The sequence below is a fragment of the Solea solea genome, chromosome 9 (genome assembly GCF_958295425.1).
Source record: "Solea solea chromosome 9, fSolSol10.1, whole genome shotgun sequence".
NCBI classification, from domain to species: domain Eukaryota; kingdom Metazoa; phylum Chordata; class Actinopteri; order Pleuronectiformes; family Soleidae; genus Solea; species Solea solea.
In genome coordinates, this window is record NC_081142.1 from 9,504,463 (window position 1) to 9,530,521 (window position 26,059).

Below are 26,059 nucleotides of genomic sequence, written 5' to 3' on the forward strand. Positions count from 1 at the left end.
ACTGCTATCGTCTCTGGTGAGATTTGATTGAGATACTCAAATATTCACTGTCGCCTCCGCGTGGTCTGGCGATGAACTGAAGTTTTTTTTTTCTTTTTTATCATCGCTAAGAAGTTATGTTTTTGGCTATTATTGTTTGAAAATATGACATTTTCTCGGGATGTAGGTTATGACCAAAGGCAGAAATGGTCGGATTAAAGATTACCATCTGATTAGATTGAGTGCATTGACAATGAGGGAACTTGAATTGCCTCACCAGAAATGTGTGTTCTGTGAGTGTTTCCTCTAGTTCAGATTTGATTAGATTTAACTTTATTGTCATTAAAAAAACAAACACTTAGACAATGGAATGCAGTTTGGCATGTAACCAGAAGTGCAAATAGCAGTGTATTAAAGGGCAAAACAGAGTAATACAGTAATGGCTATGGCAGTATGTACAAAGCAATGACCCGTGTGATACTGATCGTATTTACAGTATGAAGTGTATATTGTTTAATGTCCAGTCCAGGCTCCTGTCTGTCTGTGAGGTGGGGTGGAGTTGGTTGTGTGGGTGTGATTATCTGTGTGCGCACGTGAAAGAAGCTGTTCTTCAGTTTGTTTCTAGAGTAGAGACTCCTGAATCTCCTTCTGGAGGTGAGGATTGTGAACAAACAAAATAGACGCAAGAAATACAACTGAACATGATAAACCACCAACAGAGTAGACTAATTACTGTCCATCTGTCTGCCTGGTAATTGCATAACTGTTCGATGGCTCACTTGTGAGGCAATTCAAACTTGGCATGTGACTTATTAAGTGCACCAGTGTGTGCAGTGCTGACTTTGTTTGGCATTGAGAATAACTCAACAATTCATGTATCAATAGTCAACAAAGTTAGAGGGTTAAAACTATAATATGATGTGATATGTTATGATATGAGGAGAAATGCAAAGCAGTTGTGTATAAGTATAATTACTTATGACCTTATACTAGGCAATGAATTTATGTTAATTCCAACAGGACGACATTATGTGCAACCTCCCAGGAAGACAAACCGATTCTCCAAGTCATTTGTTCCTTCTGCTGTCATGTTGTTGAACACAGAGCCAACTTAACTTGAAGGGTTATGTGCAATACACCTATGGGCTTTATTTATTGAATTTATTTATGTATTTATGTTTTCTTTTTCTTTTTTTTTTAGGTATTTATTACTATCTTTTTATCCTGTGCAGTTTTTATTCCCTGTATTTTTATTTATTTATTCATTATTTATTTTTTAACCTCGTTTTTAGCCCAGTTTGGCTCTACATTGTTGGACCTTGCATTGTGTTTAGAATAAAGTGTGTTCTCTAACATATGCCATGTAATGTTTCCTCATGCACTCTGGATTTGTGTTTTGGTTGTTTCACTCTATATTCACACCCAAGGTCCATTTAACCTTATCATCAAACTGCATATTTTTGGAAAGTGGGAGGAAGCCAGAGTATCTGGAGAAACCCCACTAGCACATGCAGAACATGCAAACTCCACACAGAAAGGCCCTTAGTCTAACTAGCATTCGAACTGGTAAACATACAAAAATACTACCTCAGCCAACAACAGAATCTTTAAAAGCAGAAACATTATTTATTTAAAGAAATATGTAGTGCAAGCTTATATGAAGACTGTTCTATGTGAAATGTGTGTACATAGACAAAATAGACTTTCCTGCTTTTAATATGTCCTCTTCATTCATTTCCTTCAGGAGAAACAACGCAGGAAAATGTTTAATATCCCAAAAGTATAAAAAAAAAACACAGACACAAAGACACAACAACAAACAAGCAAAGCTCAAACCCTTGAACACAACATTTGTTGAAGTGAAATAAACATGAATCATACATAAATTAACTACCCCCACAACTTCACCACCTGTAATTTCACAATGTACCACAATAAAACAATCATAAATAAATAAAAGAGCAAATAAGCAAACAATTATTTTTTTTGCCTTCTATAGTCAACTGTGAACAAATGTATGCATATGCACTCAGATATATCAGCCTCTATAACACAAATTGTTGAAAAAAAAAAAGTTAATCAATTAAAGTATCTTACGATATCTTCAGAAACATGTCTGAAACTTATAATAAATAATCCCACAGCTTATACAACAACAACATGGAGGTGACGCAACTCTACAGTAGGTGGCGGTAATGCGCCATTTGCTTGAAATCCGCCATCAAAATAAAAGAAGAAGAATTCCGCCGCTGCCTTTGATCTTCCCAGCATTCTTTGGGGTAGACTCGAATGCTCTCACCGCCATTTTCAGTAGCTGGTGTCGCAGGAGTGGTCTCTGAAGTCCCCAGCTAGCCGTGCTATTTGTTGCTGATAGCAATCGTGAAAACCCTCGTTTTCGATATTATTTGCGATAGTGTTATTTTTTTTAAAGAAATAATCAAACTAGCGAAAGAAGATGTCCAACGAACAGGGCGAAAACGCGACTGAGAAAGTAGGCCAGCAGCAGCAGCCGCCGCCGCAACAGCAACCGCAACAGCAGCAGCAGCAGCAGCCGGGGTAAGTCCATTCATCCAGATTCCTTTGTTGACTCTATGGAACTCGTTTATGGTTATGATTATATACACGAGGAATACATTTTATTGGCTCGTATGTGTTGAGAATCGTTTGGTTTAGTGCGTCCCCTTAAACGGCTTTATTCACAACAATTTCACGACAAAGTGGTACATTTCGTCTGTTATGGCGCGTGCTCGAGGCCGTGTTTTTTTCAAAGCTAATCGGCCCATGTGGTCATTGTAAGTCGACCGATTGCAAAATTAGGGTTTTTAAAATGTGGCGTTAGCAATTTAAACGGATAATATGTTACATTACTGTACAATCAGTCAGTCCAACTACGTTCTCAGAGCGGCCTTGCCACGCCACTTTAACCTAATCGTCCGATTTGCTAGCATGCAGTACAGAGTAGCAAATGTATCCGTACTGCTTTTAAGTCGTCAATTATTACTCCATTCACAATTTGATCCCCATAAGCTTCCACGAAAGAAGCAGTTATTCTTTCTGGGATCCTTAAGTAAAGCATTATAAAAAATAGCTCTTATTCGTGTTAAATGTACAGCATACAATACACATTTCTTAAAATATATGCTCTAATAACAAATGAACGGTAGATAATAAAACATAGAACTTTATTACCGATTTTTCGTTAAGGTAGTATAGGTTAGTTAACAGTTGGTTCGTGTTTAATTAGTAGGTCCTAAATGGCGCCTACTTCGGCTGCGTTCCATTTACATCGATAGTCGGAAGTCCGAATTGGGCCTGACATCACCTCCGACCATGTTCCGGTTAAGTCGAAAGACAATATGGACGCATTGTAAGCAATACCAGTCGAAGACAATTTTGCCCATTTCTTCAACAATTATATATACAGTGCTGTGTGTATGACTAGTTCACTGTGAGCATTCAATGGTAAAAGTAGCAGCCATTTAGGAAGCCTATGTCGAGTTGGAACAAATGGAATGTGCCAGTGCTGTCTCCATTTAGCCACTTTACATTAATCCACTTGCATACAAGCCATGGTTCCTTTCATACACTGAGGGTCCTCATCAGTGATGCGTTACCCACATGGGTTCTCAATTTCATATTCAATTCCAGTTGTGGTAATTTCTCACCAGGAAATTGTTATGCGTTGTCTTGTATTCTTGGAGCCCTAAGTTGTAAATATAACATATTTAATTTCTTACATAGCTACAACTAAGGAACCATCAATATTAAATTACTTTACAAGAACTGGCCTCATATTTGCCTCTCTGATTTACCTAAGATTAGACAAAATACATTTATAGTATTACGTATCAGTGTAAGATTTGTTTGGTACAAGTGCGTGCTTGTTTTTTTTGTGGCTTTTACAAATTCACCTGTCATAATTTAAAATCACAATCTCATTCTTAAGGGTTGTTTTTAATTTATATTTTCACAGAGAAATCAATGGGAAAGTCAAGCATGAGCCTAATGTCAGCAGGAAAGAGAGGCCCCAGAAGAGAGGTGGAACCGGACGCTATGAACCCTATGGGAATGTGAACAAGAGATACCGCGTGTTTGTCAGCAACATCCCATATGACGTGAAATGGCAAGCCCTCAAAGACCTAATGAAAGAAAAAGGTAAGGTGTCTGGAAAATGGCTAGACACAGTCTGCTGTGGACATGGTTAAAATTAACTGGGATCATTTTGTTTGACCACTGCAGTTTTGAAGGACTGTGGGTTTTTTTTTTGCACAAACTTTTAGGTGTACAATGTTTGTGGGAGTTTTTTGGAAACAAGAAATGGGGTCTTTTTACTCGTTTGTCAAAGGAATTTCTGCAGACTTGCACAAGTGCTGTGAACCTGGGTGTTTGTCAGAACATTCATTTGTTCTTGTGACTATTACAACCTTTTGTGGTTTTTGTGAAGTGAAAGAAAGTTGGTGCACTAATGTGAAAGTCTAGTGGCCTGGAATCATAAGGGGCATAAAGAGATGTGTTTCTCAAGAAATGCATGAACAAATATGCACTACTTTGCTGTAGTGTAATTATTTTTGCCCTGAAACGAGGAACCAGTTGTTCCCAGTTACATGTCAACAAACAGTAAGACCTCTGCTCTTTTGATAAATTGGTCAACATTTTTAGACACGGTTCAAAATAAATCACTTATGCAGCAACTATGAATTTAAAGGGTATTAACTTTTAAGTTTTTTCTTAAAGGTACAAAATGGATCTAATGTTTTGTTATTCATGAGAAACTAGCTATTAAGGGCTATTGGAAAGCTTTTGATTAGTCATAAGTAATGCACTAAACTGGCATTTACTCCTGTTAGAGCAAGTGTCAAGATGGGTAAAATCCTCTTTCAGAAGGAGTGCTTGGTATTTGTTGTATGACAACTGACTGTAGTTAAATTGCATTTTCTTTTTTAGGTGTGACCTTGACAAGCAAATGTTTTCTCAGCAGATCTCCATGTTGTGCCAAACACAGCTATGTGTTGGGGATTTCTTGGGGTACAGGTCTACAAAATGAAGCAACTTCTTTAGCACTGTCCTTGTATTTGGAGGTTCTGGTTCATGATATGATTTGTTTTAACAAACAAACCTGAAATTAAAAGTGGCTGTGGCCAACATTGAATCAAAATTATTATATTGTGCATCCTAAAATGGGTGAATTTCTGTCCCATATGAAACAAATATTATGGTTAGCTTTCTCACTGTAGGTTTCGTCTTAGGCTCAGCTGATGGCAAATATATCAGTGCATTAGTTTGATGTTCAAATTGTGATAGACACAGTATGTGCAGGTTTGCAGTGACATGGGTTGAGGCACTGAAGGGGTTTTGATGAGTTGAAATTCATTGGTTAAATATTGAAGGTGGTGTGCACTGCATTATATTCAAATGGGAATGCTGATGGCGATTTTAGTAGTTGTTGTCCTCGGTTCGATTGCTTTTGGTGCCTCAGGAGAATTCCAACAAGGACAGGCTAAGAAGTCTATTTTATTGTCAAAACAAATTAAGCTTGCTTTTTGTCGACCTGTACCATATTGTGCTGCTGCGGTGTTGGGGGAATGCTCAGGACTGGCAGTCTGAGCTCACTGTCAACGGCCGCCCTACTTGTGTTTCTGCTCTAAACCCCAAATGTTCTCTCGGCTTCTCTCCCCTTGGTGTGTGTCGTCTCTGGAATCTGATTTGTAGTGGGTGAGGTAACGTACGTGGAACACTTAATGGACGCAGAAGGCAAATCGAGGGTAAGTGCAAATACATACAAATAAAAAAAAACAACAATAAAGGCAAACCTGTGTTTGTCAGCTTTGGTTTTATTTTCATTGTTGGAAACTGTTCAGATTCAGAAACTTGGTGGAGTGTGAAATGGTGGCATGCCAGAGGCATGTTTCATTGGTGTCGTCTGTGGCACTACCTTGAGGCCATCCAGAGTTGATGCTAGTTTAACAGGTCTTCAGCTTTCTTTGTAGACAATCATGTGGGATTGCAGTAGTTGACAATGTCCCTTTTGGTTGCTGGATTTGCATATGAACTTAAGTCTGCAAGTGGTTGTGACAAGGCTTTAGATGGTTGTTAAATATAATTCATTCTGTAGAACTGCTTTAATGGAAAAGACACCTCCAGTATCTCAGTAGTTGGGAATCTTATTCCACTATGGATTTTCTGCCCTTTGGATGTTGGAAAATACTCTTTATATTCTTCAGACTTGACTGCATTGTCTAAGAGAATGGGGAAAATCTTGATATAATGTAACTTTATTTGGAAGCACGGGGCTGTGGCCAAGGCCATAGGCTTGTGTGGTGTTGATCTTCTGTGCATGAAATTCTCATTTTGGTTAGTTTGTATGACAATTTAACATCTATAATAACTGTTGCTTTTACTAATTTGAACTGTTTTTACATCTTTTGGTGTGGACCATTCTGATTGCTTCAATCAACAAAGGGTTGTGCGTAAGTATTCTGACTTGATTTATCATACTACATACACATTCATGAACCAGTGTGCATTCAGGACTGCTAATTAGTGCTGGGTGGTATACTGGTTCACACTGAAAACTTCATATATATTGATATGAATTTTCATATTCCACAACATTACATTACATGTCATTTAGCAGACGCTTTTATCCAAAGCGACTTACAATAAGTGCATTTAAACATTTGGGTACAAATAAGAGCTAGAAGTAAGAAAGAGCGCTATACGAGTTGTGTCCACACTCAATACAGGATACAACTGTCTGTCTCGCTGGAGCACTTCTCCATGCTCATGCATAAAAATAAATAAAAGTACTGTGATATACATTATTGGTCATAGCGCCCAGCACTAATTGTTCCTATTGTTTGTCAGTGTTGTTGAGTTTAGGACTGAAGAGCTAATGAAGAAAGCAGTTGAGAAGGTTAACAAGCACAATCTTAATGGACGACCCCTGAAAGTGAAGGAGGTAGGCTATGACAACAAAAAACTAACATTTATAAACTTTTTTCTTCAGACCAGTATGTGACTTGTCATATTATCCTGTGCTGTGTTAGGACCCTGATGGTGTCATATGTCAGAGGGAAATCAACAAGTCTCAAGGTGTAGGCCCTCAAGGAGGACATGGAGGGATGGGAGGAATGGGTGGAATGGGAGGAATGGACCGCATGAACAACATGAACAATATGAACAACATGGAGCGTATGGGACCTGGACCAAATGGCCCCATGGTCAACATTCCTCCCAGCCTGATGAACAACCCCAACATCCCTAATGAAGTCATCCATGGTCTCCAGGCTGGCAGAATTGGCAGCACTATCTTTGTTGTTAATGTGAGGTTTCTACAATTATATTATTGTTTGGTTTTTAGTTTTATCTGAATAATTAATTGATATCAGAAGTTAGAAATAAAGCTAAATTGGTCAAATAATAAAAGATGTTTGTCGTAGATAAAATAACTTGACAAATGTTCAAATGTTTTTCTATCGAACTTAAGTGTGACTTTGCTTATGCAATAACCCTTTAAATTGTTCTTTATGCTTTTAGCTTGATTACAAAGTGGGCTGGAAGAAGCTAAAAGAGGTGTTCAGCATGGCTGGTGTGGTGTTGAGGGCCGACATTCTGGAGGACAAGGAAGGGAAGAGCCGAGGCATGGGCACAGTAACATTTGAAATGCCTATTGAAGCAGTCCAAGCTGTCTGTATCCTTTTATAAAACACGTTGACTGGGGTTAACATGTAATGTTCATTCAGTAAAGCTACATTGTTTCCAGGTCCCTCTTGTACAATTTCCTTAACAGACTTGCAGCTATGCTCAATGGACAACTGCTGTTCAACAGGGTCATGCATGTCAAGCTGGTAAGTTGCCTGAACATTTCTATGTATCAGATTGTATCTGGGGGGCATAGACTGAATTTTCTTTTTTTTTTTCCCAGGATGAGAAATCCCTGCCCAAAGATTTTGGACAACCTGATAGAGCTTCTTCTCTTCCACGTAAGTTTACTGTGTTTGTGTGTCACTTGGATTAGTTAAATGTCAAGTGCACTGTAAATTAATATGCTTTGTTAGCCAAGTAAATGTTGCTGTTATGCTTTACATGCAGAGGGTGCTCTGCCATAAGAATATTCATGGATTTCACAGTGGTCTCCTTGATACTTGAGTTTGTAATGCTTTGAATAATTGATTTATTCGTTCACATAATGTTTATATTGTAATCATTTTTTCCAGGTGGTCTAAGTGGTGTTGGTATGGGTCTGGGGCCTGGTGGCCAGCCTATTGATGCTAACCAACTTAACAGAGGTGGTGGTGGTGGAGGAGGAGGAGGAGGCGGAGGAATGGGCAACATGGGCCCTGGTGGTAATTTGACTCATTGTTTTTATTATTTAAAAAAGGAAAAGAGAGGGAATTAAAGTAGCTCATCATCATTATTCTCACTTGTAGGAATGGATGGAATGGGCTTTGGCAACAACATGGGAGGCCGTATGGGAGGTGGTACGTACCAAACCTTTATTAACTTTTTACTAATGTAAACAGCCATACATTTGAAAATCCTCTGAACAATTTCCTCACATTAATGGCATAATCTCACCACACAAACATTTGCCTTCATTTTAATTCTATCACATTTCTAACAGTGATAAATCTGAAAAATATTTTTTATTTTTTTCCACAATTGTTGAGACTTTCTGTTTTCTGTTACAGGAATGGACAACTTTGGAGGAATGAACAACATGGATCGCTTTGGTTCTTCAGGAATGGGCAGAATGAATGGTAAGAAGATATTTGAGCTGTGCCATGCACACCAAAGCAAACGTGGATTACTTTCACGTTTGCTGGGCATTTCTAATGGTTTAATCTCTTGCATTGTCAGAGATGGACCGTGGAATTGGTGGTGCTTTTGACAGGGAGTTTGGGCGAAATGAAATGGGAATGTCTCGCAATAATTTTGGGGACTCCTTTGAAAGAGGAATGGGTTCGTATTTTCAGGATTTTGCTTGAAGCGCCTCTTATTAGTCCTGCAATAAGCCTCTTAAGATAAACCCTTGTTTTAGCTTAGACATTTGATAATGTTTCTTTATTTTACTTACAGGAAACTCCATGGGTGGTATGGAACGCATGAACTCTGGAATGGACCGACTGGGAAGCAACATGGAACGCATGTCCGGAATGGACCGCATGGGCATGGACCGGATGGAACGTGGGTCTGACCTGGACAGGCTGGGTTCTGGGTTTGATCGAATTGGCTCAGGTATGGACCGGCTGGGGCCCAGTATGGACAGGCTTGGACCTAGCCTGGACCGTATGAGCTCCAGCATGGACCGCGTTGGCCCCTCTGGGTTCGATCGCTTGGGTCCATCTGGTATAGATCGCATGGGATCTGGCCTGGACTTTGGCTCCCCAATGAATATGGATCGCATGGGCAACACTGGCCTTGACAGAATGGCCGGCAGCTTCGACCGCATGGGCTCCACTGGAGGACTGGATCGCTTCCCCACAGGTGGCCTTGACCGCATGAGCTCTGGCATGGACCGGATGGGATCTGGAGGAGTTGGTGGTGGCCAGTTCGATCGCTCTGCTGACCTGGATCGCGGATTTGGCGGTAATTCCTTTGGAGGAGTTGGTGCTGGAGGAGCTGGAACTGGGGGTGGCAATGTCAGGAAGGGTTGCCAAATCTTTGTCAGAAATGTAAGTCTTGTATAATTGTGCAGAAAAATATTAGACTATGATTTTCTGACTTTTAATTTTAATAAACTGCCTCAATTTTGTTTAGCTGCCATTTGACTTCACCTGGAAGATGCTGAAAGACACCTTCAATACATGTGGTAAGTATTTTTAGTTGTGTAAATATAAAATAAACAATCACAATATGTACTTGTTTACACAAATGTAACTTCTAACACCTATGCAGGCATGGTCCAGTATGCAGATATTAAGATGGAGAATGGCAAGTCCAAGGGTTGTGGTGTCGTCCGCTTCGACAACCCTGAAACTGCTGAGCGCGCCTGCCGGACGATGAATGGCTACCGGCTGAATGGAAGGGAGATTGATGTTAGAATTGATAGGAATGCATAAATTATGTGCCTGAGTTGTGGCATTTCATTTAGTCTATCATTGTCCAAACACTCTTTTGATCTGAATCACCCCTCAGCAAAAATTAATACACTTTGCTTGTTTAGATATGTGTAACTGCAAATGTTATTTTAGTTAGTACTTTGTATCAGTGACAGTGTTTTGTTTTAGTTGTCTGAAATTTTCGTATTTCTTTTTTTAGAGACCAATCTTTTAATTTTTTTCTGTCATGTTCATCTTTCATTGCCTTTGTTGTATAAGGTGTTTTGATAAGTAAATCTCAACATTTGAAATTATCAGACTCTTGTGTTGCGTTTCAATAACAAGAATGGTCATTACCATGAAACTCCATCGTTCATAAACCTTCAAGACTACTAAATAGTAGTTGGATTACATGTAGTTAAAGTCTACTTGGGGTACATGAACCTTCAGGGGTGTCACGTGACTCTGAATATCCTCCCCTTACGGACATGGAAGGTTATCACCGGAAGGAGGTCAGGGTAACATTCAAAATGGCGGTCCCCGTATGGCTGTCCTACCAGGTAAGCACTGGAAGCGTTTTGTGTTGAATATTGTTCCTAGGACACGGCGTAACATTGTGACAATGCGTTTATCTGTATTTGTAAAGTATGTTTAAACACAGGCGAAGAATGTCACGTAATCTGCTAACAGGGTGCAAAGTGGCGTAAGCTAGCCGAGTTAGCTCGTTCGATGTGTTTTGAACCGGTGTTTGGGTTTTGTAGCTCAACATCGTATAATTAAAGTTTTGCGAAGTACAAATTCGGCTTTGTAGCAACACATTTCAGAAATGTTTTCTTAAAAAACGAATTTATAATACAAATTCTTTTCGTTCACATGCCATTTTGAAAAGTGTATACAATGCTAGGAGTGAACGCATTTTCTTGGCAGGAGTGTTCCATTCTGTGTATGTTTCCAGATCTGTGCGGGAAGAGGATTGGTGTCATTCCCTTCCTCTTACCTACGTCTTCACTACAGATCCAATGTCTTCAGGATACGAGGTTTCCTCACATGTTCTTCAAAGGTACAAACACTTGACATAAGCCGTGTTTCAGGTCACACAGCAGACATTTGCGTTGTCTGCTTTGAACTTCTTTCTGTACATGTGACACCTACATACTGCGGTCAAGTGAGCCGTCATTCGTCTTCGCGTGGTCAAGTGAGCCGTCATTCGTTGTTTAAGTGCGCCCGTGCAGTCGAACTTACGGTGAATGCTGGGAGTCGGCTGAGAATCAGCGCTAGTTTGATACCGGCGCGATCACTTCCGGTTTTCAAAATAAGACGTTACTTATACAAGGGCAATCAATCATGCTGATTTTAAGACATTGGGTCACATTGTCCAGAAGCTGTTGAACTAAATATTTTCCCTAATTTATTTATATTTTTACTGTACAATAACAACACATTGGCTCATAAGTTCTGACAATGGTTGACACAATTGATCTCAGGAGCATGCTGACTACTCCCTCACTCATTATCAAACATTTTTACTGTATCATTTGTGAGAAATTAAGCATCAAAGTTGTCTCTTTTTTTCTCAGAATAAGGCCCAAAACTAAATTTTTACTGTACAATAAAATCACTTTGGCCCATAAGTTCTGACAATGGTTGGTACAGTTGACCTCAGGGGCATGCTGACTACTACCTCACTCATTATCAAACAGTTTTACTGTATCATTTTTGAGAAATTAATACTCAAAGTTGTCTTTTTTTTACTCAGAAAGAAACAGAAAACTCAATATTTACTGTACAATAAAATCACTTTGGCCCATAAGTTCTGACAATGGTTGGTATATTTGACCTCAGGAGCATGCTGACTACTACCTCACTCATTATCAAACATTTTTACTGTATCATTTTTGAGAAATTAAGCATCAAAGTCCTCTCTTTTTTACTCAGAATAAGGCCCAAAACTCAATTTTTACTGTACAATAAAACCACTTTGGCCCATAAGTTCTGACAATGGTTGGTACAGTTGACCTCAGGAGCATGCTGGCTACTACCTCACTCATTATCAAACATTTTTACTGTATCATTTGTGAGAAATTAAGCATCAAAGTTGTCTTTTTTTTTCTCAGAATAAGGCCCAAAACTCAATTTTTACTGTACAATAAAATCACTTTGGCCCATAAGTTCTGACAATGGTTGGTACAGTTGACCTCAGGGGCATGCTGACTACTACCTCACTCATTATCAAACATTTTTACTGTATCATTTTTGAGAAATTAAGCATCAAAGTCATCTCTTTTTTACTCAGAATAAGGCCCAAAACTCAATATTTACTGTACAATAAAACCACTTTGGCCCATAAGTTCTGACAATGGTTGGTACAGTTGACCTCAGGAGCATGCTGACTACTACCTCACTCATTATCAAACAGTTTTACTGTATCATTTTTGAGAAATTAATACTCAAAGTTGTCTTTTTTTTACTCAGAAAGAAACAGAAAACTCAATATTTACTGTACAATAAAATCACTTTGGCCCATAAGTTCTGACAATGGTTGGTATATTTGACCTCAGGAGCATGCTGACTACTACCTCACTCATTATCAAACAGTTTTACTGTATCATTTGTGAGAAATTAATCCTCTAAGTCGTCTCTTTTTTTCTCAGAAAAAGGCAGAAAACTCAATATTTACTGTACAATAAAATCACTTTGGCCCATAAGTTCTGACAATGGTTGGTACAGTTGACTTCAGGGGCATGCTGGCTACTACCTCACTCATTATCAAACATTTTTACTGTATCATTTTTGAGAAATTAAGCATCAAAGTCATCTCTTTTTTACTCAGAATAAGGCCCAAAACTCAATTTTTACTGTACAATAAAATCATTTTGGCCCATAAGTTCTGACAGTGGTTGGTACGGTTGACTGTAGGGGTATGCTGACTACTACCTCAGTTATTATCAAACATTTTTACTGTATAGTTTTTGAGAAATTAAGCATCAAAGTTGTCTCTTTTTTACTAAGAAAAAAACAGAAAACTCCATTTTTACTGTACAATAAAATCACTTTTGCCCATAAGTTCTGACAATGGTTGGTACAGTTGACTTTAGGAGCATGCTGACTACTACCTCACTCATTATCAAACATGTTTACTGTATCATTTGTGAGAAATTAAGCATCAAAGTTGTCTCTGTTTTACTCAGAAAAAAACAGAAAACTCAATTTTTACTGTACAATAAAATCACTTTTGCCCATAAGTTCTGACAATGGTTGGTACAGTTGACTTCAGGGGCATGCTGGCTACTACCTCACTCATTATCAAACAGTTTTACTGTATCATTTTTGAGAAATTAATCCTCAAAGTCGTCTCTGTTTTACTCAGAAAAAGGCCCAAAACTCCATTTTTACTGTACAATAAAATCACTTTTGCCCATAAGTTCTGACAATGGTTGGTACAGTTGACTTCAGGAGCATGCTGACTACTACCTCACTCATTATCAAACATTTTTACTGTATCATTTTTGAGAAATTAAGCATCAAAGTTGTCTCTTTTTTTACTCAGAAAAAAACAGAAAACTCAATATTTACTGTACAATAAAATCACTTTGGCCCATAAGTTCTGACAATGGTTGGTACATTTGACCTCAGGAGCATGCTGGCTACTACCTCAGTCATTATCAAACAGTTTTACTGTATCATTTGTGAGAAATTAAGCATCAAAGTCGTCTCTTTTTTACTCAGAAAAAGGCAGAAAACTCAATTTTTACTGTACAATAAAATCACTTTTGCCCATAAGTTCTGACAATGGTTGGTATATTTGACCTCAGGAGCATGCTGACTAATACCTCAGTCATTATCAAACATTTTTACTGTATCATTTGTGAGAAATTAAGCATCAAAGTTGTCTCTTTTTTTCTCAGAATAAGGCCCAAAACTAAATTTTTACTGTACAATAAAATCATTTTGGCCCATAAGTTCTGACAATGGTTGGTACAGTTGACTTCAGGGGGATGCTGACTACTACCTCAGTCATTATCAAACATTTTTACTGTATCATTTTTGAGAAATTAAGCATCAAAGTCATCTCTTTTTTACTCAGAATAAGGCCCAAAACTCAATTTTTACTGTACAATAAAACCACTTTGGCCCATAAGTTCTGACAATGGTTGGTATATTTGACCTCAGGAGCATGCTGACTACTACCTCACTCATTATCAAACAGTTTTACTGTATCATTTGTGAGAAATTAAGCATCAAAGTCATCTCTTTTTTACTCAGAATAAGGCCCAAAACTCAATTTTTACTGTACAATAAAACCACTTTGGCCCATAAGTTCTGACAATGGTTGGTACAGTTGACTTCAGGGGCATGCTGGCTACTACCTCACTCATTATCAAACATTTTTACTGTATCATTTTTGAGAAATTAAGCATCAAAGTCATCTCTTTTTTACTCAGAATAAGGCCCAAAACTCAATTTTTACTGTACAATAAAACCACTTTGGCCCATAAGTTCTGACAATGGTTGGTACAGTTGACCTCAGGAGCATGCTGGCTACTACCTCACTCATTATCAAACATTTTTACTGTATCATTTGTGAGAAATTAAGCATCAAAGTTGTCTTTTTTTTTCTCAGAATAAGGCCCAAAACTCAATTTTTACTGTACAATAAAATCACTTTGGCCCATAAGTTCTGACAATGGTTGGTACAGTTGACCTCAGGGGCATGCTGACTACTACCTCACTCATTATCAAACATTTTTACTGTATCATTTTTGAGAAATTAAGCATCAAAGTCATCTCTTTTTTACTCAGAATAAGGCCCAAAACTCAATATTTACTGTACAATAAAACCACTTTGGCCCATAAGTTCTGACAATGGTTGGTACAGTTGACCTCAGGAGCATGCTGACTACTACCTCACTCATTATCAAACATTTTTACTGTATCATTTGTGAGAAATTAAGCATCAAAGTTGTCTCTTTTTTTCTCAGAATAAGGCCCAAAACTAAATTTTTACTGTACAATAAAATCATTTTGGCCCATAAGTTCTGACAATGGTTGGTACAGTTGACTTCAGGGGGATGCTGACTACTACCTCAGTCATTATCAAACATTTTTACTGTATAGTTTTTGAGAAATTAAGAGTCAACGTTGTCTTTTTTTTACTAAGAAAACAAACAAAACTCAATTTTTACTGTACAATAAAATCATTTTGGCCCATAAGTTCTGACAATGGTTGGCACAGCTGACTTCAGGGGCATGCTGACTACTACCTCAGTCATTATCAAACATTTTTACTGTATAGTTTTTGAGAAATTAAGCATCAAAGTTGTCTCTTTTTTACTCAGAAAAAAAACAGAAAACTAAATTTTTACTGTACAATAAAATCACTTTGGCCCATAAGTTCTGACAATGGTTGGCACAGTTGACTTCAAGGGCATGCTGACTACTACCTCAGTCATTATCAAACATTTTTACTGTATAATTTCTGAGAAATGAATCCTCAAAGTTGTCTTTTTTACTCAGAAAAAGGCCCAAAACTCAATTTTTACTGTACAATAAAATCACTTTGGCCCATAAGTTCTGACAATGGTTGGTACAGTTGAACTTAGGAGCATGCAGACTACTACCTCAGTCATTATCAAACAGTTTTACTGTATAGTTTTTGAGAAATTAAGCATCAAAGTTGTCTTTTTTTGATTAGGCATCAATTTCTAATCAAATGCTTAACTTCTCAAAAATGATACAGTAAAAATGTTTGATAATGACTGAGGTAGTAGCCAGCATGCTCCTGAGGTCAAATGTACCAACCATTGTCAGAACTTATGGGCCAAAGTGATTTTATTGTACAGTAAATATTGAGTTTTCTGTTTTTTTCTTAGTAAAAAAAAGACAACTTTGCGGATTAATTTCTCAAAAATGATACAGTAAAACTGTTTGATAATGAGTGAGGTAGTAGCCAGCATGCCCCTGAAGTCAACTGTACCAACCATTGTCAGAACTTATGGGCCCAAGTGATTTTATTGTACAGTAAATATTGAGTTTTCTGTTTCTTTCTGAGTAAAAAAAAGACAACTTTGAGTATTAATTTCTCAAAAATGATACAGTAAAAATGTTTGATAATGACTGAGGTATTAGTCAGCATGCTCCTGAGGTCAAATATACCAACCATTGTCAGAACTTATGGGCAAAAGTGATTTTATTGTACAGTAAAAATTGAGTTTTCTGCCTTTTTCTGAGTAAAAAAGAGACGACTTTGATGCTTAATTTCTCACAAATGATACAGTAAAACTGTTTGATAATGACTGAGGTAGTAGCCAGCATGCTCCTGAGGTCAAATGGACCAACCATTGTCAGAACTTATGGGCCAAAGTGATTTTATTGTACAGTAAATATTGAGTTTTCTGTTTTTTTCTGAGTAAAAAAAGAGACAACTTTGATGCTTAATTTCTCAAAAATGATACAGTAAAAATGTTTGATAATGAGTGAGGTAGTAGTCAGCATGCTCCTGAAGTCAACTGTACCAACCATTGTCAGAACTTATGGGCAAAAGTGATTTTATTGTACAGTAAAAATGGAGTTTTGGGCCTTTTTCTGAGTAAAACAGAGACGACTGAGGATTAATTTCTCACAAATGATACAGTAAAACTGTTTGATAATGACTGAGGTTGTAGCCAGCATGCTCCTGAGGTCAAATGTACCAACCATTGTCAGAACTTATGGGCCAAAGTGATTTTATTGTACAGTAAATATTGAGTTTTCTGGTTTTTTCTGAGTAAAAAAAGAGACAACTTTGATGCTTAATTTCTCAAAAATGATACAGTAAAACTGTTTGATAATGAGTGAGGTAGTAGTCAGCATGCTCCTGAGGTCAAATATACCAACCATTGTCAGAACTTATGGGCCAAAGTGATTTTATTGTACAGTAAATATTGAGTTTTCTGTTTCTTTGAGTAAAAAAAAGACAACTTTGAGTATTAATTTCTCAAAAATGATACAGTAAAACTGTTTGATAATGAGTGAGGTAGTAGTCAGCATGCCCCTGAGGTCAACTGTACCAACCATTGTCAGAACTTATGGGCCAAAGTGATTTTATTGTACAGTAAAAATGGAGTTCTGCCTTTTTCTGAGTAAAACAGAGACGACTTTGAGTATTAATTTCTCAAAAATGATACAGTAAAACTGTTTGATAATGACTGAGGTAGTAGTCTGCATGCTCCTAAGTTCAACTGTACCAACCATTGTCAGAACTTATGGGCCAAAGTGATTTTATTGTACAGTAAAAATGGAGTTTTGGGCCTTTTTCTGATTAAAACAGAGACGACTTTGAGGATTAATTTCTCAAAAATGATACAGTAAAACTGTTTGATAATGAGTGAGGTAGTAGCCAGCATGCCCCTGAAGTCAACTGTACCAACCATTGTCAGAACTTATGGGCAAAAGTGATTTTATTGTACAGTAAAAATTGAGTTTTCTGTTTTTTTCTGAGTAAAACAGAGACAACTTTGATGCTTAATTTCTCACAAATGATACAGTAAACATGTTTGATAATGAGTGAGGTAGTAGTCAGCATGCTCCTAAAGTCAACTGTACCAACCATTGTCAGAACTTATGGGCAAAAGTGATTTTATTGTACAGTAAAAATGGAGTTTTGGGCCTTTTTCTGAGTAAAACAGAGACGACTTTGAGGATTAATTTCTCAAAAATGATACAGTAAAACTGTTTGATAATGAGTGAGGTAGTAGCCAGCATGCCCCTGAAGTCAACTGTACCAACCATTGTCAGAACTTATGGGCAAAAGTGATTTTATTGTACAGTAAAAATTGAGTTTTGGGCCTTTTTCTGAGTAAAACAGAGACGACTTTGAGGATTAATTTCTCACAAATGATACAGTAAAACTGTTTGATAATGACTGAGGTTGTAGCCAGCATGCTCCTGAGGTCAAATGTACCAACCATTGTCAGAACTTATGGGCCAAAGTGATTTTATTGTACAGTAAATATTGAGTTTTCTGGTTTTTTCTGAGTAAAAAAAGAGACAACTTTGATGCTTAATTTCTCAAAAATGATACAGTAAAACTGTTTGATAATGAGTGAGGTAGTAGTCAGCATGCTCCTGAGGTCAAATATACCAACCATTGTCAGAACTTATGGGCCAAAGTGATTTTATTGTACAGTAAATATTGAGTTTTCTGTTTCTTTCTGAGTAAAAAAAAGACAACTTTGAGTATTAATTTCTCAAAAATGATACAGTAAAACTGTTTGATAATGAGTGAGGTAGTAGTCAGCATGCCCCTGAGGTCAACTGTACCAACCATTGTCAGAACTTATGGGCCAAAGTGATTTTATTGTACAGTAAATATTGAGTTTTCTGTTTCTTTCTGAGTAAAAAAAAGACAACTTTGAGTATTAATTTCTCAAAAATGATACAGTAAAACTGTTTGATAATGAGTGAGGTAGTAGTCAGCATGCCCCTGAGGTCAACTGTACCAACCATTGTCAGAACTTATGGGCCAAAGTGATTTTATTGTACAGTAAAAATGGAGTTCTGCCTTTTTCTGAGTAAAACAGAGACGACTTTGAGTATTAATTTCTCAAAAATGATACAGTAAAACTGTTTGATAATGACTGAGGTAGTAGTCTGCATGCTCCTAAGTTCAACTGTACCAACCATTGTCAGAACTTATGGGCCAAAGTGATTTTATTGTACAGTAAAAATGGAGTTGTCTGCCTTTTTCTGAGTAAAAAAGAGACAACTTTGAGTATTAATTTCTCAAAAATGATACAGTAAAACTGTTTGATAATGAGTGAGGTAGTAGCCAGCATGCCCCTGAAGTCAACTGTACCAACCATTGTCAGAACTTATGGGCCAATATGTTGTTATTGTACAGTAAAAATCTAAATAAGTTAAGGAAAATATTTAGTTCAATAGCTTCTGGCTATCAGCGCGATTGATTGCACTTGTCTTATTTTGAAAACCGGAAGTGATCTTGCTCGGTATCAAACCAGCGCTGAATCTCAGCCGACTCCCATCATTTACCGTAAGTTCGACTGCACGGGCGCACTTAAAAACGAATGACGGCTCACTTGACCACGCGAAGACGAATGACGGCTCACTTGACCGCAGTACCTACATGTGTCCGTCCTGTGGCTCATCCTGAGGTTTCTCCCATTTTCCCCTCGCGCAAGGTGTTTTGTGGAGTTTCTAGAGGGGTGAACTTGCTGCACAGACTGTAAAGCCCTTTGAGGCAAATTGTATTTGTGATGTTGGGCTTAATAAATAAAACTGACTTTACTTAATTTTAATTCTGATCATGGTCAATAAATCTCACTGCAGTTTGTTTTTGAAAGTTTAAAAACTGTAATATTTGTTCATGCATGACACGAATTGAAGGACGTGATGGTGGTTTTCTTCCATACTTCTGTAGTTTCGCTGAGTCTGCACATCTAATTTTGTTTCAATAAACCATGATACACATTGTGCCTTCTCTTGAGGAGTAGACATTTTTTATGGTTTCATTTAACAGTACCTCTTTCACAATCAGGATACCTGAAACGCATCATTTCAATGTGATTACAAACTTTGACAACCACTGATTACAATAAAACAAATCTGGTTAAGATATCTTCTTAGTTATATCTTCCAAAGGTAGATATAACTACCTTTGGAATACATTTTTAAAATTGTAAAGAGACTTTATGGACACCCTGTACATCATTGGGCTTTGTTCTACCCTTGCAAGAGGCACAATTTCCATCCCTTCCTACTTGCTCAATAAGCAACACAATGAACATGTTATGGCTACGTCCACACTACTCAATTTTTCAAACGTTTCTGTTTTGGGAGCTCTAAAACTCTGACCTAATGTGAATGTAGCCCAAGTTTGAGTGAACTGTGGCTGGCATGCTTTGAATAAGTTTATCTTAATATGATGTTTCTGTTTCAGACCACCCACATGCATCGGTTACCCCCTCTGCAAGTGAGGTATTTGTCAGGGGAGCGGGGTGGTGGCAGAAAAGGTTTTCTTGGGGAATTTTTGGACAACTTGAAGCAAGAACTAAACAAGAATAAAGAAATGAAAGACAACATTAAGAAGTTTCGGGAAGAGGCAAAAAAACTGGAGGAGTCGGATGCATTAAAACAAGCTAGAAGGAAATATGTTAGTATAAGTCCACACTTAAGACTCAAAATTGTAGCATGTTCTGCAAAATAAGTTTAAGGGTATGTGGTGTTGTCTTTCAACCAATTTCCTCCCATCTATTACACAGAAAACTATAGAGTCTGAAACAGCAAAAACATCTGAGATTCTAAAGAAGAAGCTGGGAAACATCTCTGAGACAGTTAAAGAGGCAAGTAGGATTTATGCCTCAATCAGACACAGCCTCCTCCTTGATGCCACAGAATAGATGTGCAACTCTGTCCTGTGTGTTTGTGGACAGGGGCTGGAAGAGGTCAGTCGCACAGAAATTGGCAAGAAAATCAAGGGAGGAATGGAGGAAGCAGCCAAAACAGCTAAGACCTCAGCAGAATCAGTCACAAAGAGTGGAGAGATTTTTGGGAAGACCGGTGCGTTTAAAGCAATATCTCAGGTATGGAGTGCTACTCTTGGTTGAAGATGTACGTACAATGTATTTTACCATGAGGAAACATTTTTATTGAATTGTGTCCAAATGAGTATGTACACATGAAAAATAAATTTCAGCCCTGTTATGTAAAGCATTGTGTACAAAAATCTCATTTCAAGACTGGTGATGAATTCTAAGTAATAAAGGTGATATTGAATATAACTCACAAATGGTTGTTCTGAAAATGATAAATCAGCAATGCCCTGCCTTTTTTTTTTTTTTTTTAGGTAGATTACATACGTTGTAAGATGCTCATGTTCTGTCCAACCTGGGCCCTTTGCTGTATGTCACCACCCATCTCTCCCCCTGCCTTGTCTGTTTATATCTACTATCACTATGAAAATAGAGCAGGAAGGCCGAAGCACAATTTTATCTTGTATATGACATGTCTACCTTGGCTACTACTTGTTAATTTAATTTCAGGGCATGGAGAGTGTAAAGAAAGAGATTGGTGACCTTGGTCACACTGGCCCTTATCGGCCTCCTGCCAGACTCCGAAAGAGAAGTGAGTTTTCATCCAAGGGTCGAGGAGATGACAAAGTCTTCAAAGCCAACGAGTACGTGAGTGCCCTCTGCTTTGCCCTGGTCTTGAGAGACTAACAACTCTCTGCTTAGCTAGTACCACTTATGTAGATATAATCATTGTCTATGGTCTCACACCTGGTCAGCCAACAAGAGACTGACATAAATGCCTACAATCAGACCTGTTAGTAATATTGTAAGAGATGAGCAAGATGTTGTTGGATTCTGGCTACATCTGCAGTGTCCCTCCATTAACAGAATTTTGAATAAGAAATGGATTTAGACCCTTATCTAACCTCATTAAGTACTTTTATTGTAATGAGGGGTGTAAAAACATTCTTCACCAAAACTGCATACATGCAAATGAATATCTTCAACCAATAAATATTTGAATTGTATTCCTTTATATTAATGTGAAAATCTCATACTAAGCATGACGAGCAACCTGTGTGCAACACGTCACTAGTTTTTGATACCCATGTCTCTCTTCCTTCTGTTCAAAACCTCCCCCTCTGTGTTTTTTAGGGAAGCTATGGGTGTTGTGCTCCACAAGGACTCAAAATGGTACCAACAGTGGAAGGACTTCAAAGACAACAATGTTGTCTTTAACAGTAAGTAACTCACTGCATTATCTTAGCATCCTTGGATGTGCATTTACAACAAACTTTTAATTTCATTGCTGATATGCATTATGGGTTATAAATCAATTAGAATGAAATAGAATGTTTTTATTATCCATGTTTGTGTTAAAGTGTCACTAACCAGAGCCATACTGTTTGTTTATTTGCTGAGTGGGGATAAAGTTGCACTTTGATAGCACTAGTAGTTAAACAGTTTGCAAAGATTCTGGAGAAATGATCTCACGCTGAAAATGGTCTACTGTTGTTGGGGATTACTTAGCTCTGGTCAGATAAATTAAAATATAGAATGTATGTCTTACTTGGATGGAGACCAATGTACATATCCTGAAGCGTTATATTAGCGGCACTGATGAACATTTGCTGTAAGCACTAATTAGTAGATTTTGCTGCTATAATGTTAGATCTAGACTGTGTAGAATCAGGGATTCTTGCAAGTGGTTGATTTAAAAGATGATTTGATTTGATCATTTGTCTTTGTCTATCTTTTGATAGGTTAAAAAAAAATTGCCTCAGTTAGGACGTTGCTTAAAGTCAACATATTTGCAACGATGTAGATTTCCATAACTTGTCAGCACTGTTAGCACTTTACCCCTCAAACTTTAAGTTTTTATTTATATTGTGATAAAACAATGAACCATCCATGCGAAAACATGTGGTATAGACCTTTTTCAGCTGATTGAAATGGGGAAATTGCAAGAACTGGAAATGTATGGCTTCATTCACTGATTACCTCACTCTTATTGCTGCAGGATACTTTGAGATGAAGATGAAGTATGATGAGAGCGACAATGCCTTTATCAGAGCATCACGTGCTGTCACTGACAAGATGACCGACCTTATAGGTGAGAGACTTCAGTCTGATAACTAATAAAACCAAGAAGTCAAATCAAGCTTTTACAAAGAAAGGTTTAACAAAGAAAACGTGTGCCTCATAGTCTCAGATTTTATGTTATCTATGGTAAATATCTGTGTATATATACAGTGCCAGTCTAGTCTCTCCCACTCAAAGCTGCTTTACGCGACGGTTTTGGTACCATTCCCTCATACATTCATACAGCACATGTATGTACAGAGCTTCCTTCTATCAGCCACGATACATACAGAGACAAACAAGTGTTCAATTAACCTAATCTGCATGTTTTTGAACCTGCTGCAGAACCTGGAGTGAACCCACCCCAACAAATGTTCATCCATGTCCTGCTGTAAAATAGCTCTGCTCAAGCTGCTTTACTGTTTCCATTGTATTTATTTATGTTTCGCTATTCTATGTGTTTCGCATCTAAAGCGATTTATGTTTAAACCCTGCGTCTCCTGTCCACATGTGCGTAGGCGGACTATTTTCAAAGACGGAGATGTCCGAAGTCCTTACAGAGATTTTGAAGGTGGACCCTTCCTTTGACAAAGATTCCTTCCTCAAGCAGTGTGAACGAGATATCATTCCTAATATACTGGAGGTATGTTTGGCTGCAGACACTGCTAGTAGTGACCAGTGTCACTTGCAAGATTGTGAATTTATACTTATTTTCATGCATTTTGGATTTTGTTACAATTGAGAGGGAGAACACACCAGTACTGTGTGTGCTAAGGTGTCAGTGTGTATTTATAAATGGTATGTCTTCACGCAGGCAATGATCAGAGGGGAGCTGGAGGTTCTGAAGGATTGGTGTTATGAAGCGGTATGATCTTTCTTACATTCTGAGTCTGACCTTGAAGATATTAAAGAAATGCTACTGGTCATAACTTAATCTCACCTTCTTTATCTCCTTCACTTGGGCGTGTAGACATACAGTCAGCTGGCACACCCACTACAGCAAGCTAAGGCCATGGGACTTCAGTTCCACTCTAAGATCCTGGACATTGACAATGTGGATGTAAGTTATAGTAGACTATACTACATTTTTTGTTAATTGTTATGGTTAAGATGAGAAGATTTATAATGAAAAAATGTATCATTAGATTCAACTTGTCTTTCTTTCCTTTTTATTGACATTAAAGCTGCTTTGCTTTTCCACAAGAGAATAGCACCAACATTTTAGTGCACAGTTGTTTTTGCTTTGATTTTAAGAGTTTGTGTTCACTGTATACAGTATGTTGATCTGCAGGGACAAAGGTTGAAAAAAGAATTAACATAAAGTAAAAGGCATTGTCAAGCACAGCATGTGTCTTTTGTTAACTTTTAACCCTGCTGTATTTTTGATGGGCTGTTATTGTTTTGAGTGTCTTTATCAACTTTATTAAACCACGATTTACAAAGTTTTAATATTAGAATTTCATCTGAAAATCACATTTGTTGTGTATGTAATATGTGTCTTCTCCAGTTGGCCATGGGGAAGATCATGGACCAGGGTCCAGTATTGATTATCACCTTCCAGGCTCAGTTAGTCATGGTGATCCGAAACACCAAAGGAGAAGTTGTAGAGGGAGATCCTGTAAGTAAATGCAAAGACAAACACAAATACAACAACAAAAGTAAGTTATTTGGCAGTTTGCTCATCTGTGTTGGGTTATACTCGTATTAGAAAGCTTTGGATGCTGTAGTAACAAAGCACCCGGGGAAAGTTATAAGACACTGTAGCCAGTTCTTACTGTTTGGGCATGCTATCATTTATTTTCACCCAGGATCCAGACTACAGCTTTATGGGCTGTAAAGCAGCCATGATGCCCACTCAGGGCTCTTCAGGGACACCTGTAATTGGTAAAAAAATGTCCACTCAGTACCGTGCAGTTGGCACCTGCTCAGTGTTCAGAGTAGAAGACTATTTCCAGGGGATTAATGGTGGGTATACAGTTCTTTAGAGTTGTGTCTGGAAAGTCTGGACATTAATAATAGATGGACCTTGAACTAAGCATCTTTTTTTATGATTTTTAACATATTCTTTTTTGTTTTGGTAATAAATGGAGCATTTTCTCTATAAAACACAACATGGCTAAGATGAGGCTAACCATAAAGTGGATGTTAATATTTGGTTGCAGCTTCTGAAAAATGACCTGCTCTACAGCGATTAAGAGCATTTCAAATAAATGAATCCATCTGTTTTTGTTTCTCAAGGAGAAAGTGCTCAGGATGATGTATGTGTGGGCTCTTTGTCGAGACCAGGAGGAGCTTAACCCCTGTGCTGCCTGGAGACTACTTGACATGTCGGCATCTAGCACCGAACAAATCCTCTAAGACTCTTTGACGTGCTCAAGATGCACTCATCCAGGAAGAAAACATACTGTACCTGAACAGGCCTCAGAGCTGGCTGGGAGGAGAGAGAGGAAGAGGCGAGAAAAAGAGGGACACACCAGTGGGACATGGGCTCACTGTATGACAGGATCATTGTAGAAAGATGCTGCTTAACACTTGGGTGCTTCAATGTATCTTGTCGTACTGCACTGGCACATTAGTGTCTTTGTATGCTTGACTCTATTCCTCTGGATCACACTAGGGGGCGGTACACTCAAAGAATTCAAAACCAACATTATGTGTTCTGTTTGAGATGCCTGCCTGGCTTTCCATTTATTGACTATGGTGCAGCACAGTTGTTGGATAAAGGAAGTTATTCAACTTGCATTCAGCTCTTTCATTTTGAGCATAAGAGATGAAAATGTAGAAAACAACAGTGTAAATTTGTACCTAAGCTTTGCCACTGTCCTGTTTAATCAGTCCCACTGAGGCATTGTTATCTTGGTGATGCGCAGTGTTGTGGCCAATCATTCATCTCTTCAAACCTTGCTTGTATGATAATTGCCCAATGCAACTGTTGAACTGTAAAAGAGGCTATATTTATTATTAAAAAAAAACAAACAAATGTGCCACATTTTTTGACGTTGGCAGATATTTTTAAAAAAATAAAACCCTATGAAAAATATTTTTGCCTTTTAAATGGTTGAGTTTGCCTTCAGATCTGAGGGATGTTATGAGGACTGTTGACAATTATTTATTTTAATTAAATTCTCAAATGGCATTTCTGTGTTTCAATCACATTTTCTTTGGGGAGAGGGCTGCTATGTATGAATGAGTGTTTACAGTTATATTTCCAGAAGCCTGAACACAATTATTTTTGGCATTTGTCTTGGACTAGAATGATCTGTTACAAGGCCTAAATGCTACATGTTTACCATTGGCTTTACATCTCATCAACATGGTTATTTTATATGCCTCCACACTGGTGATAATGTTCTTGTGTTGCCTGTCCCTATGTCTGTCCCATGTTTGTGAATGCGATTTTATTTTTAGATTTTAAGAACATCGTGAAGGGCTTTTCTTCAAATTTTGCACAAT

At 37.8% G+C, this 26,059-nt stretch overlaps 2 protein-coding genes across 2 annotated transcripts; both read left to right on the forward strand.

Annotated features, from left to right (window-relative positions):
* Positions 1 to 2,258: 2,258 nt before the first annotated feature.
* On the forward strand, positions 2,259 to 10,333 carry hnrnpm (heterogeneous nuclear ribonucleoprotein M). The gene is made up of 16 exons (XM_058638174.1): positions 2,259 to 2,535; positions 3,953 to 4,134; positions 5,689 to 5,741; positions 6,439 to 6,446; positions 6,844 to 6,937; positions 7,026 to 7,301; positions 7,516 to 7,669; positions 7,777 to 7,826; positions 7,904 to 7,961; positions 8,196 to 8,324; positions 8,409 to 8,459; positions 8,670 to 8,738; positions 8,839 to 8,940; positions 9,058 to 9,653; positions 9,739 to 9,790; positions 9,877 to 10,333. The coding sequence occupies exons 1-16, from the start codon at positions 2,435 to 2,437 to the stop codon at positions 10,038 to 10,040; spliced, it is 2,139 nt and encodes a 712-aa protein (XP_058494157.1). The 5' UTR covers positions 2,259 to 2,434; the 3' UTR covers positions 10,041 to 10,333.
* A 46-nt stretch (positions 10,334 to 10,379) lies between these two features.
* timm44 (translocase of inner mitochondrial membrane 44 homolog (yeast)) lies at positions 10,380 to 25,646 on the forward strand. The gene is made up of 13 exons (XM_058638173.1): positions 10,380 to 10,579; positions 10,975 to 11,079; positions 19,954 to 20,166; positions 20,276 to 20,356; positions 20,447 to 20,596; positions 21,056 to 21,189; positions 21,680 to 21,765; positions 22,545 to 22,637; positions 23,125 to 23,249; positions 23,421 to 23,471; positions 23,577 to 23,666; positions 24,114 to 24,224; positions 24,845 to 25,646. The coding sequence occupies exons 1-13, from the start codon at positions 10,508 to 10,510 to the stop codon at positions 24,962 to 24,964; spliced, it is 1,431 nt and encodes a 476-aa protein (XP_058494156.1). The 5' UTR covers positions 10,380 to 10,507; the 3' UTR covers positions 24,965 to 25,646.
* Positions 25,647 to 26,059: the final 413 nt, after the last annotated feature.